Source organism: Barbatula barbatula (genome assembly GCF_947034865.1).
Source record: "Barbatula barbatula genome assembly, chromosome: 10".
Classification (NCBI taxonomy): domain Eukaryota; kingdom Metazoa; phylum Chordata; class Actinopteri; order Cypriniformes; family Nemacheilidae; genus Barbatula; species Barbatula barbatula.
Window position 1 is genome coordinate 381019 of NC_136773.1, and position 14534 is coordinate 395552.

The window sequence follows — 14534 nt, forward strand, 5'->3', positions numbered from 1 at the left end:
ATCTTCTCCATGTTTACACCCCTTCACGTGCACTCAGATCTTCTTCTTCAATTTCTCTTGTTGTACCTCGGATCCGACTTACCACCATGGGTGCTAGATCCTTTAGTTATGCTGCCCCCCGCCTATGGAACTCTCTTCCTCTTGATGTTCGCAATAGTGAGTGCTTGCTTACTTTTAAAACGCGTCTAAAGACATATCTTTTTAAACAGGCTTTTTTATAACATGTTTTACTGAGACTTATCTGCACTGTACATGTATATGCTGTTTTTTTTTATGTGATCAGTATATTGCTTGTGAGGCGACCTTGGGTGTTTTGAAAGGTGCCATGAAATAAAATGCAGTATTATTATTATAGATGCCATGTATGATGATGGCTGTCACCTCAATAAGACTTCAATAAGACTTCATGAGTAAGCTGTGTGAACCTGTCTTTCAGGAACATTGAATTCAGGAGTCACCACGTTATTCCAATCCTACGTTCCAAGGCGCCACAAATGTGAGAAAAGTTTGGTTGATTGAAGACCCAGGAACATCTTTGCTCAGAAAGGTATTCTCTTAAAGCAGTCGGACTGTTTAAATCGAATGGGCCGAATCCTGCCACACGCGTAGGCCAAGTTATTGTTGCTAGCATATGTATGTCTTATAAGTAAATATTCGAAAACATTATGGGAAAATGCATAAATACCAATGTAAAAAAGACGATCTTAAAAGAGTTTCATTGGGAGATTTATTATTTTGCTTAATGCATGGGAAGAAAAGGAAGTTTCCTTTATGTCCTGATTCTACTGCTGGTAGATCATTTTCATGACTAGTAAATAGTCTTTCATTGTATATTGACATGTTCCTCTGCATCACTACTATCAAATCAAATCTTCCATCTCTGTGGTGCGCATCATCTGCTGCATTTGAGTGTGTTGTTTACAGGTGAGTGGGAGGTTCTTGTCAGGACTACACAGGTGACGCCAACGCTAAGATACACAGAGTAAACAGTTTACTAGTAGAGAAGCTTGGCGGTTTTTGAAAATGTAATTGTAATGTAAATTAGCTTCACCTGTTTCAGATTCCCTTTTCCAGTAAACAGTCGTCCCAGTGCCCATCCAGGTACCAGCAGAATAGTAGAAAGAGCCAGTAACCAGCCTAATGCGTAGGCCCAGTCTGGGTACACATACCAGCGGTTAAATGTCAGGGGTTGGTACTCCACCAGAGAATAGACTAAAGACACCTGATGTTGTAATAATGAGAAACTGTGAGTACAAGATCAGACAGATGACAGGAGAAATGCTTCAAGTAACAGATATACTAAATTATAAATTTAACAGATTCAGACACATACCAGTGACACTAGAGGAGTAAAGTATTTCCAGCACAACATGAATATGTAGTTGGGTCGAGTCTTTGTCATGTCCTCAATGATGTCAAACATTCTCTCAGCACCTGGGGTATGTATATGGGGAGACTGGTGCATAAATACTGTCCTTGTGTATTTGTTTATACTGTAGTATGTCAAAGAAATAGTTCAACCAAAAGTGCTGCTGAAAACCCTAAAGAAGATCATGTAATGAATTCCCAGCTCAATGGAATCAAGTAAATGGCTGTATTACCCACTTTAACGCCCGTTTCACACTGCACGCTGTGACGTCTTTCAGAGAGTTTGAAGTCTGCACAGATGAAGAATATGAAAGACACAGTACAACCGGACTGGTAGTTCCACGAGTCGTTTATATATGTTTCTCCTTAGTTAAACACACTCTTCACATACATGTCAATGAGTGAATGTTAACAGGGAAAAGATAACACTCTGAAACACGCTACAAATCAAATTAGACGTAAACACATTATAATAAGTCAGCAGTAGAGCGGTCATCCACCTCCTTTGCACGAGCATTCTCACTCTCACTGCGCACGCGCTCACAAGAACAGCACGCATACAATAACGTACGCCATAGAAGAAGTCATCTTAAAGGCACATCATCCTTCATGTCATGAACCCTGCTAAACACTAGGTAGCCGTTACAGCGCGAAAGCAGTGCGTAGGCGCAGCAGGAGCAGCGTGTCGGGAAAATAGACTCAGTGACGAAATGATCTCTGCAATGCTGCTTACAATGCTCTCATGTTTTAACATGTGCAATGAAGAATACATGCACTGCTTATGCACTGCTTACACGTGCGGTGTGAAACGGGTTTTAAAAAGTAAATTTTTTCTTTATTTAACCTTAGTGAGCATAGTGTCAGAGCTGTAACCCAGTGGTTAGACACACATATGTTCGCTCACAGGGACTGGGGTTAGAGTCCGACCTACGTCATGTCCTGATCTCAGACCGGCTCACCCTCATGCTCATGTCTGTTACCACTGTCCTCTACATATGAATAAATTATTAATATAATAATAATTATTATTATTAGTCAGCGTGTACTGCTATTATATTTAATTCCGCTATATCCAACTGTCATTTTGGGTGAACTATTCTTTTAATTTCTGTTGCTTGTTTTTGACTCACCGAATGTCCATCCCATGGCCAGAGACTCAAATACAGATAGGAACAGAACACAGGCTCCATTGCAGGCATAGTAGTCAAACAACTGGAACACATACATTCCTCCCTGCGAGTCACAATACAACATTACAACTGAGGACAAGGTGTCACATGCCTACTATGTAGTATAAGGTGCTTATAACACGCAATCAGCATTCTTCTGTTTTATTTCCAATAAAATTCACATTTATGTGATAATTATTTCAGTAATTTGACACCTTTCACCTCTGTAACCATGACGAGTTGACCAAAGAAGCAGATGAGACAAAAGATAAGTAGAAACATTTCTCTTCGTCCTGTTTTGCGCAACACCGTGGGGAACAGATCCATGACAGACGTCATGACGACCTCCATTCCAACAAACTTTAAAGATATAGAAAAACTAAATTGGGTAACACTTTAGAATAATGGTCCGTTGTTAACAAGTAACTGCCCAGCTAAAACAGTACGTTCTGACTACGTCGCCAGTTTGTCTTCATTTGGTCACCGTGACATTACTTTGTGGCCACGTTCTGAGGACTTCTTGGCAAGGGATCAATCCGGAAACCTTCTGGTCACAAGTCTGATTCTCTAACCATTAATTGTTTTGCACTTTAAAATATTGGTCCACATCACAAGAAGTTCTTGCAGATGAACAAGGTAAAACTTGTATAAGTAGTAAGGAGTTGACATAGATTTCACAAGTTGTTTAATATATTTTTATATGATACATACTGTACAGCCATACGTTTCGGTGCGGCACTGGTGATATTCTAAAAAAACAATTAGTAATCCGGAAGATATTTTTTTTTTGACAAGAGAACGTCATTGGCAACCCTAACCCTAACCCATAACGTCATCATATGCTAAAGCGAAGTCTTCCCCTCTAGGTAGGTCTTTTGGAGTTGAAGACGAATTGATACGAAATAGAGTTCATATTACGAGTTGTTCAATAAAATTTTATTTATATAGCACTTTTTTAAAGGGCACACATTTTTATGTTTGTTGCATATCAGCTTTACATGAATTATAAACAATTATAGCAATAATAGAAATGGAAATAAATACAAATATGGTTAGTCAATTGTTAAATTTTTAGTTATTCAGCAGAACTTTGAAGTTATTATTTTTTACACATTTAAAAAAAATATATGATTACTCACTTTCTCGGCATGTTTATGTTGTGATTATCAGTAATTAATTGGTACTTCCTAATAATTAGTCACAGTTCACAAGTAGTTCTCATTGAGGATATTTATATTGAGTAATTATGGAATACCTAATAAGGCTCTACCATTGTCCCAAATTTGCTATTAGTTACTGATTAGCTGTGTTCCATATTAGTTAATAGGCTTATGTTCAGTGTTAATGTAGAACTGCGTATTACTTCATAACGTGTTACTGCATAGTTACTTGATAGCAACGAACCATTATTCTAAAGTGTTTCCCAAAAGTGAATTAAAACACACACCAGTCTATTCAGTAAAGGTTCATATTCTAGACACATACAACATAACATAGACACATACAACAGTGAAATATATTCATTGTGTCATGATCCTGCCTTCTCATGTCTTGATTTCCTAGTCTAGTGGCAGGATCATGACAGGTCCATGTGTTTTGTGTGGAGAGAAACATATTATTGTCAGTTTTGACATAATATGTGTTCTCTCCGGTCTCGTCTCTGGCCCCGCCCCTCTCGTTTCCTTGTTAGCTTCCCCTGAGTGTTTCATTACCCTCACCTGTCCCTTGTTAATAATCCTTTGTTAGTTTCCCTATTTAATGCCCTCATGTCTATTGTCTTGTGCTCGTTCGTTATACTTGTAACTCACGTCAAGCGTACCCGTACCCGTACCCGTACCCGTACCCGTACCCGTACCCGTACCCGAACCCGAACCCGTACCCGAACCCGTACCCGTACCCGTACCCGTGTCTTGTTCCTCAGTTGTGTCTTGCAGAATATTACCTTGCCCCTTGTTTTGGTGTATGTATATACATTTTTATGCCCCCTCGTGGGAAGTCTTTGTCTTCTGTTTTTGTATCGTGCCTCAGTTCAGTTTTCCCCCCATCGTGGGTGTATTATTTGTAATTTGTGTTTATTATTTATTAAAGCCTGTTTAACCCCTTCACTGCTCCCTGCGCTTGGGTTCTCCTTCCAATCCCTGACACATTGTTAATTTATTTTTAAATGACGGATTGATCTTGCAGATGTTGAAAGTATGTGAGCCCTGTCACCCTTCACTGTTTGTTCACGGCGGTTCCTATACATTTGGATATAAAGCCTGGGAGCAATTAATGTGTTTTTGTTTTGTGTTTTTAAGTTTAATTTGGTTTGTTAATTTTCTTTTTATATTTTCCATTTTTGTTATGAGTTTTGTAAGGAATAGTGCTGTATTCATTTGTTTTCTTCTTTTTCTTGGTGACCGTGGTAATTTCAGTTAACTAAAATAAAAACTTTGAAAGCTTTTTATTTATTGAAATCAAATAAAATATTGGCCTAAAAATAATTGGAAAAAATCAACTAATAAAAACTGAAATGTTGCCTCAGAAATATACTGAAATAAGTTAAAAGCACTAAAATGATGATAATAAACAAAGCTAAAGTAATGAATCTTTATAGCAATATAAACAATAAATAATAAAATGACAAAAGCATATATCAAAGCTAAATCTTTAACGAAAAATTTAACGAAATTGAAATATTAATAAAAACTGACTGAAATCAAAACTATAATAACTCTGTAGCATCTTTTGGTGTCTGTTCTAATTGCAGATATCTGGTGCAGACTTGGTTAGCAGTGCTTAGAAGTTGTTTTATTTTCTTTGTTACAATTTAGGACTGTGGGCTCTGCTTATTTCAAGTATGCGTCAAGTGTGAGTCAGTTAATTCAGTTTTACATTTTTCAGACTTTCACTGGCCCCATGGAGTGTGTGACCACTTTTCAATTAGAGTTCATAAAAAAAGTTTTCCTTCACGTTTCTGAAAAGTTTCACGCACACACGACAGCGTTATCAAAACAACCGTCTCGGTTACGTATGTAACCTCTGTTCCCTGATGGAGGGAACGAGACGTTGTGTCGAACCTACAGATGGGGTTCGCCCCTGAGAACCTATCATCTTCTGACTATTTTGAAAAGGCCAATGATATTGGCGAATTAAATTTGCATGCCGGGCTCCGCCCCCGGATATCCGGGTATAAAAGGGGAGCCGGCGTGCTCATTCATTCACCTTTTGTGCTGAGGAGCCTGAGAGCATCTCACGATCGCTGCAGCGGACGGCTAATGTTGTGGCATGAGGGACACAACGTCTCATTCCCTCCATCAGGGAACAGAGGTTACATACGTAACCGAGACGTTCCCTTTCTGTCGGTCTCTCGACGTTGTGTCGAACCGACGGATGGGGTTCCTATTGAAAACGCCACAGCACTAAGCCGCGTCACAATCTCTAGCGAAGCAACGTTGACCGGCCTGGGCGAGCCACACGTGAGCGCTATCGTGAAATTTGTAACCTTCCAGTGGGCAGGCAGGGGCTCCCAGAGCTTGGCAAAGATGAGTAGCCCCTGCCCTCGGCCACCACAGACGGAGGCCTTGTTCTCTAAACGAGAAGCCGTCCGTTAACGTAGGGCTACTGGGTAAGCGCTGTTCCCTCAATGTGGACGTGCGCTACGGAGACCACTTCCCACAATAGGGGGGAATACAGTGGAGACACCAACATGGTCTCCCCAAATAGGGGAGAACTCATGGGAGGTATGTGAGGAATTCCGCAAGGTGGATGTCCACCTGGGGGAGGTCATGGGTTGCCACGCGGGGAACCATCTCATGACGACATCTCAGACGGAACCACCCTAGTGGGGGGTTACTACGTGTGGGGCACTAGGTCCGGTTAGAGCTATATGTAATAACTCAGCTTGATACCCGGCCATAGGCGGCAGGGCTGCTCCGCCGAGCCCGCCGCCCTGAGTGCTTATTGATGGATGGACGGACTGCCTATTCTTCACCCTTGGGGAAAGAAGGGAGGCAGCCCATAGCGCACTGATCCACCTAAGAAGGGGAATGGCGCTATGCGCAGGCGTACGCCCTACGACTGCTGGTCTCACCTGTTGGCAAGATTCGAGCTGCCGAGTCCCCACGGAGGTTTGCAAGCCTCTGCGAGGTATAGCGTAGCCCAACCCGCAACTCTACAGATGTCTGCCAGAGAGGCGCACTGAGCCGATGCCCACGAGGAGGCCACACCCCAAACAGAGTGTACCTTCACTCAATTGGGCACGGGCTAGGATCGGCACGCCGTAGTGACGGCGTGTGCGATCCAGCACGACAACTCTCCTCGGAGACAGCACTCCCGTTGCTGACCTCCATAACAGACAAGAGCTGCTCAGGGCCTTGAAGCCCTCCGTGTGGTTCGAGTAGAGGCGCAATGCGCTTACTGGACACCCCACGTACAGGTTGGGTCTTTCTCCCAGTGTGGGAGCGCCTGCAAGTTCACCACCTAGTTCCAAAAGGGGGGCTGCGGAACTTTGGGCACGTAAGTCGGCCAGGGTCTCAGGATCACGTGAGAGTTACCGGGCCTTAATTTTGGCAATTGGTGGACACGGAATGCTTGCAGGTGCCTCACCCTCTGGATGGACTCGAGCCCCAGCAGGAGAGCCAACCCCCCTCGCAGAACGAGGAAGGAGGCTCTCCGCAGGGCCCGAAAAAAGGGGACCCAAAGGTCCACCTTAAGGTCCCAAGAGGGTTCGGGGCGCGGACGAGGCCTTAGCCCCTCGCGCCCTAGAGGAACCTAATAATCAGGTCATGCCGCCCCATAGGCTCACCAGCAACTGGTACGTGATGACCACGACAACGGGTACCCACGCTCCAATGTGGAAGGGGAGATTACTCCCCAGCCTCTCCTGCAATAGGACAGCACGTTCCTGAGCGAGCAATTCCGCGGGTCTTCTCCTCGAGAAGAGCACCAGGACGAGAAGGGGCGCCACTTAAAGGCATCCAGCCTTGTGGGCATGGCCCTTGCCTGAGTGATAGTCTCCACCACTGTGGGGGGTAGATCATCCAGGAACTCCTCGTCCCATCCAGGAGCCAGACCCAAAGATCCGGCTCGAATGCCACAACGTGCCCATCCCCCTGCGAGTAGGCCCTTCGCCTGGGGATTTGGCCAGGGGGAGTTGTCGTCAGGAGTATTAGCTCCGAGGACCAAGTGTAGTTGGGCCCGTAGGCGCAACTAGCAGCACTTGATACTCCCTTCCCAGACCTTGCACAGGACCTGCGCAATGAAGCTCACTGGGGGGAAGCGTACTTCCGCTTGTCCCGCGCCCAGCTGCGCGCTAGGGCCTCCGTGTCGAGGGGGGGGCCTCGTCCAGGGAGTGCCCAGCGGTACTGGGTGGTGTTCAGGGAGGCAACAGGTCCACCTGTGCCCGCCCAAACCACACCCAAGCCGGCCCGCAGGGGTGGAGTCGTCACTTCCCACGAGGTGTCAACTGACGAGAGAGCGCTTGGCTGTCTGGTTCAGGACACCCGGTGGGCGTGTGACATGCAGGGGCTTTGCCACCTGCTGTCTCCACGGGAGGAGGCGTTTGGGCGAGTTGCGATGACTGCAGCGAGCGAATGCCACCCTGAGGTTTAGTACGCTACGCCGGTCGTGCTTTCCGGGCCAGTATGCTGGGCCGTAGGCATAAATAATATGATTGAAAAAGTAGAATCTGGCTCTATGATCCGCCCTTTTGATACTCCCCCGTTCCCAATATTAACCGGATCAGTGGTGCGTTTCCTGAACAACTACATATCTCGCTGGCTAACCACCATAGCATGATGCATCGTTGGGTAAATTAACAATGTAGTTATGACGGTTTCCCGGAACCGTAGTAACTCTGTCGTCGGAAATCAATTGTTTGAACCAATCTATTTTACACAGGTGGTGGAAAAATGACGTCTACTAATAAATACATTTAGATCGAATTAATGTCAAATTATTGCATTTAAGGACTACTTTTGTTATCCTATTTTTTGTTATCTGTTGTTTTATCTAATTCATTTATGGAGAATATATTTGTATATATTAATTAAGAATGATGGATATGGAATACACTGCATGTTGCTTGCTTACTTGTTGCATGTGAGTCTACATGTCATAACGATGCTTCTCAATACAGCTCTAGGACCTGTGGTTCCAACTACGCAATACTTAACTCATAAAACTATGCTGGAAACGGAATTTGCGACCATAGTTGGCAAACTATGCTTTTGGGGAAATTCTCAGGCAAGAAACGACTGAATAATTCTCAGTTTCCAGGCATAAACAACTTCATTCACCTCAAAGAATTGTCTCTTAAATACCACAATTTCAACCACACAATCGAAATGCTGAAAAAATGTAGATCCAGAGTTTTGGCACCTGTTTTCTGGCATCATAAATATATATTTTTTATATATTTTTCAATGCTTTCAGAGGCTGTTAGTTGGATTTTGTCAACAGTATGCATTTCCCTACCATATTCATTTCCTAGTAGATTTCGTAATCATCTCGCCCCCACGACACTGTCTCAACCTCACACATCCTTACAGTCCAAAAATGATTCCCACACATTCCCATCACCCAGGAAAAAACTATGGGCCCGACACATTCATCAAATTTCTAGGAATCAACTTAGATTTGACCAAACTCCAGGCTTCTCTACTTGAGGCTAAAAGCAATAGGATAATCCTCATAGCTTCAAATTTTCTCTATGGATAGCATTTTAAAACAATTGAACGGTCTATCCTCCCTCTATAATAGCTTATTTTCTTCCCCAGTGCCCCCCCCAGCTGCAAGACTCACCACAGTCCTCAGCTCTATTCGAGTTCTACACTCTCGTCGTTGCAGCCTTTCTGTGGGGAAGAGAATGGACTGCTAAGTGCATTGTGATAATGAAGCAGCGGTTCAGTGTATTCGTTTCATCCAAGATGTAACGCAGACAAGGAGACGCAAGGAGAACACATGCTTTGACATTTTCCCAGCTTCTGGACTACTTCTACACTAAAGAAAAAGGACAATACAACACTGAGCCATCAAAGCTGAAAATCCCGGTTTTGGATGCCCCTTTTATACTTCCTGGTCCAATACGTCATCCCGCCTTTGATATACCATTTCACAAATGTATATTTAGACAAACAAACTTCAGACGCAGTATCGCAGAGCCGTTCCACAAGAGCGCTGAATGGCAACGCAGCGGAAATGCCCTCGAAAGGGAACACTGCATTATTAATGTGCCTCAGCATATATGCATACCCTGTTTTAAGTTAAAAATGCTTTTAATAGACTTTGTCGGAGTGTATGTGTGTTTCCATTTGTATTTTTTAGATGGTCCTAGTGGTGCAGTTAATCTACTTTTTGATGAAGAAATGATAATAGGTTTGTCATGAAGGACAAACATACAGTACGGAGGCCGCCATGATTGTTTTAGTAATAGTTGCGCATGCCTACAGACTGAACGCGTAATAAGCATGACTTTGACGTCATCGTTTTCAGACACACAAGTAGTCTGTTTAACTGAAGCCTGATCAGCTGAATAGCTTTTTGGCTAAGATTTTTTTGCCTTGGGGATTTCATTTTTAATGTCCTGGTTTATAATCTTGATCTTGCAGGCACGTTGTTTCTTATACAAGAGATATTTTATCTGTGAGTTCATCCATGGTTTAAAATTTGGATATGTTTTGATAGTGTTTAGCAGTATCAGTGTGTCTGTAAAGAATTTTACATTATCACTGATAACTAGAGTCAGCTCATCACACTTGCACCTTTATGTTTGTACTGTATGTGTGTTAAGTGTCACCTGTGTATCTAGACCCAGCAAAATAATCATGATGAAGAAACATACAGCCCACAACTGAGGGAGAGGCATCATAGCCACAGCCTGGGGATAAGCTATGAACGCTAGACCTGGACCTGAAAAAGAAGTTTGAGAATATATTCTTTGGAAGAAATGTTGTTTCTAATGTCTTACACCTTGTTATGCTGTGCAGTACCTGATTCGGCCACCTCTTCAATGGGGGCGCCCTGCTGATGGGCCATGAAACCCAAGACAGAAAACACAGCAAAACCAGCGACTAAACTGGTACCACTGTTCAGTAGACACAGCCACAAACTGTCTCTAGTAGAACAAACATAGATTACAGACAAACACACAACAATATGCTTGTCTGTCATTATACATGTTTAAGAAATGCTCTTCTCTGTTGAAGACATCTGCAGGATCTAACAACACAACAAAAAGCCTTTCATTTATTCACATTTTTTCAATCCTTATTCTTCCTTCCACTGCACGATAACTAACCTGTAGCAGTTGTTGTTGTATTTATTGTAGCTGCCTAATACAGTGAGAGAGCCGACAGACAGACTGTAGGAGAAAAAGATCTGAGCTCCAGCCTCCATCCAAACCTGCACACACAACACCCTGATTTCAATACACCAACTACTAGTTTTATTTTAAAAAGTTTTTTTTCTAATGCTTGTAATAATCTATGATGTAAACTCATAAACTAAGATTTTTTGACAATTGGACACTTTCTATCATTCTAGTTGATTCTAGCTAACCTGATGTGCATTTAAATGTGTTTATAAGGTACCATGGAGGAAGAGTGCAGATGGTGAAGTACCTGTGGATCAGAGAGACGGGCAGGTTCAGGGTAAAGGTAAAACATGATCCCCTGTAAGGCTCCTGGAAGAGTCAACCCACGAATCAGTAACACCAGCAACATCGCGTAAGGAAACGTGGCTGTGAAATAAACCACCTACAGGTACAATACAAAAAATGCTCATGATTCCACGGGATCTGATTAATTATTTTCTTCTGCATCTTCTTCTTCTGCATTTTCTTCTGTTTTGCTGGCATCAACCTCTTTCTAAACAAACAAACTTCATCTTGCAGGGAAAGACATCCACATTCCAAGAATCAAGAAGACCACTCTATCCATTTGCTCCGTTACACCTGTGTTGTGAATCTGTTTGTGTATCTTATACGATGAAGCCACAGCAGTATAGGTGGTGCAACTATAACGATAAGTCTATAATCCCACCCACTTTGAAACGGTACTAAACTGCAGTGGAATAGCAACCTGAGCCGAAGTAAAGCGAGTCGTGCTGAGCGTATTACACACCTTGCCTGTAGATTTGACTCCTTTCCAGATACAGAAATAACACGTGATCCACATTACAATGAGACACAAAAGAAGCTCCAAGTTGATGTGACCCATCTGCTCAATACCTCCAGAGAGAGATAGCACTCTGCGTCTGTATAATGTCATGAGAAAAGCATTGGCTAATAACTATTTTTTGTGTAAATGTTCTCTTTATGAAAGTCTAATTTGATTTATTTACTCCCAGAACTCAGTAGCTGGAGAAGTTGAATTCATTGGTGTTGTGCGGTTGACGGTCAGATTCCTTGCAGCACCATCTACACAGTTATCTAACACAGATATACGAACTCTGTTTGTGATTTCATTCAACAATGGTTAACTCTTTATGTTTTGATTTATGTGCTGGTGAAATGATCACCTGTGTTCCATGTGTTGTCACAGCTGGCCCATGGGAGTTCAGAGCTGAAAGAAAAGAAGAGGTAGAGAAGTGCCCAGGCCAGAATGATGATGTAACACATGCAGCTGTACAGTAGAATCATCTGTCCTGCATAGCCAATACCTGACGAAACACAAAACACACTAACTAGAAGGAAAATAACTTAAGAATGATTGACCTTCATGAATACATTACAGTTGTTTCTGCACTTTGAGTTTTATCCTTATCCTTTTGGTTATATATTAAAATAAATGTATTCCTTCATCCTCCATCTAAAGTAGTCAAATCGAGACTATATCCTAAAATAACCTGTTTCTTATTGTATCATATTTAACATGCATACGCAATGGCTTTAAAGAGTCGTTACAATCATTTCAAAAAGAGATTTGTTTCTTTCTGACTCACCCTCGGCCAGAGGACAGAGGCGACGCCAACTTGTAATGCCACCTTCCCGTGTGTACTGTCCCATTGCCGTCTCCAGCAGGAACAGTGGAACCCCACAGGTAACCACAAACACCAGGTAGGGTATCAGGAACGCACCTTAGTACAACATTTTATTATAACACTAATACCACATAGCAAAAGTCTGAGATGTTTTAGACTGCTGGTGGTCTCGTACCTCCTCCATGTTTGTAGCAGAGGTATGGAAACCTCCACACATTACCCAGTCCGACCACATTCCCCGCCACAGCCAGAAGAAATTCTGCTTTACTTCCCCAGTACCCTCTGTCCTCTATCTGTGCTTCTGTTCCACTCATAACTTTCAACAGTTTCAAATGATGTCCAGACTTCTGTAATACCACAACGGCAAAGGGTTTACCGCTTAAGTTAACGTAAATGCAGCAAGCTATTCATTGAATCTTTTTTCCCAGTTTAAATTAAACAGGGCCGTAGCCAGCCTTGTGGAAGGGGGTGGTTCTTTTTATCAAAAAGTGGACCATTTCTGTCGTTTCCCCCTACATTTATTAAATACTTGTATGCTCTTACTCTTACAATGTTTATGTGAATGCCCCATTCTCCATACAAACGGTTAAATGTGTAATCTGAGGACCGCTACGAATCTAGCTGCTCATTACAAATACTCAGAAGAACTCCTTTGTTCTTTATAACGTGTCTCTTTAGTTAGTTTTACTTTGAGGTGATAATTAATACATTAACTTGTTTTCCAAAATGACTAATTGCTTCTGGAACCAGCATCTGTCTGGTATGGGATAAGAGGGCTCTAAAGATGAGCAATTCTTGAAGTCTGGTAGTCAGGTTTACTTGCACAGCTCTCTCTCACTGGTCGCTGTTACACTAGCCACCTGGCATTTTCACTGTCAACAATTTTGTTGTACGTTATTGAAAAATAAATGCCTGCACGAAATATTTGATATAAAAATTTAGAAGTTAGTTTGGTGAAAGCTGGATTCGAACCTGATTGAGTCGTTTTTTCACACAGTTATTTAAGAGGACACATTTTCAATACCAAATGTCACAAAAAATGACAGTGAGGGGTGGGTCGTTTGAACCACCTGAACCCCCCCTGGCAACGGGCCTGTTAAAACCAAAGTATATGATCTGAGAAATAGAAAATGTACTAGATTAGATTTGTCAGGTTGAAATGTGTCGAAAAAGGAATCGACTCATTAACAGATTTCTAACGTTTAACCCAGTGGACTGGAACCTGTGGCTCTTTTCAAAAATCATGTGGCTCGCCAGGTGTCTTAACCCTTCACCTTCATTTGATTGTTCAAAACATCATAATAAATATTAATTGTTCTGGTTGTCCGATCCAATACAAGCATGCACTGGTATGCACAAGTGTCACAAGGCTATTTGCAAGACACTAATTTGTTTCACTTTCATGGGGTGTTGTTCAGACCGGTCGGCATACGAGTATCAGTACTCTAGGAACATGCACTTTTTAAAGTTGTTATATGTTTAATACGTTTGTTAATTTTTTATAAAACTAAGTTAAATTGAATGGAGGCCTAATGTAAACCTGTAAGATGTTTATAAGTAATGGAAATAACTGCAGTGTTTTGTTTGTTCTCGATCTTATCAAAGGAAAATAACAATTTATCCGTAAGTGAGACTGTGGTCTGTGGACATAAATCAAGTTATTAGTAGAATATGGAACTAATTGAAATATATGTACATATATTGGCAGTCGTGGCCTAATGGTTAGAGAGTTGGACTCGTGACCAGGAAGTTGCCAGTTCGCTCCTCAGGGCCGGCAGGAAACGACTGAGGTGCCCTTCAGCAAGGCACTTTACCCCTACCTGCTCCCCGGGCACTGCAGTAATAGCTGCCCACTGCTCCGGGTGTATGTGTGTTCACCACTTGCTGTGCGTGTGTTCACTACTCACTGGATGGGTTAAATGCAGAGGTCACATTTCAGGTATGGTTCACCATAACTGACAAATTGGTTACTTTCACTTTCACATATATATATACACTCACCTAAAGGATTATTAGAAACAACTGTTCAATTTCTCA

At 42.4% G+C, this 14534-nt stretch overlaps 1 protein-coding gene across 1 annotated transcript; it reads right to left on the minus strand.

The window, feature by feature from the left end:
- Positions 1 to 860: 860 nt before the first annotated feature.
- LOC306899215 (sodium- and chloride-dependent GABA transporter 2-like) lies at positions 861 to 12787 on the minus strand (the record flags this gene model as incomplete). The annotated part of the gene is made up of 14 exons (XM_079465330.1): positions 12673 to 12787; positions 12459 to 12593; positions 12036 to 12176; positions 11859 to 11946; positions 11639 to 11771; positions 11138 to 11272; positions 10816 to 10919; positions 10508 to 10632; positions 10315 to 10427; positions 2760 to 2897; positions 2499 to 2601; positions 1334 to 1434; positions 1052 to 1222; positions 861 to 968 (listed from the first exon to the last, which is right to left on the minus strand). The coding sequence occupies exons 2-14, from the start codon at positions 12520 to 12522 to the stop codon at positions 861 to 863; spliced, it is 1524 nt and encodes a 507-aa protein (XP_079321456.1). The 5' UTR covers positions 12523 to 12593; positions 12673 to 12787.
- Positions 12788 to 14534: the final 1747 nt, after the last annotated feature.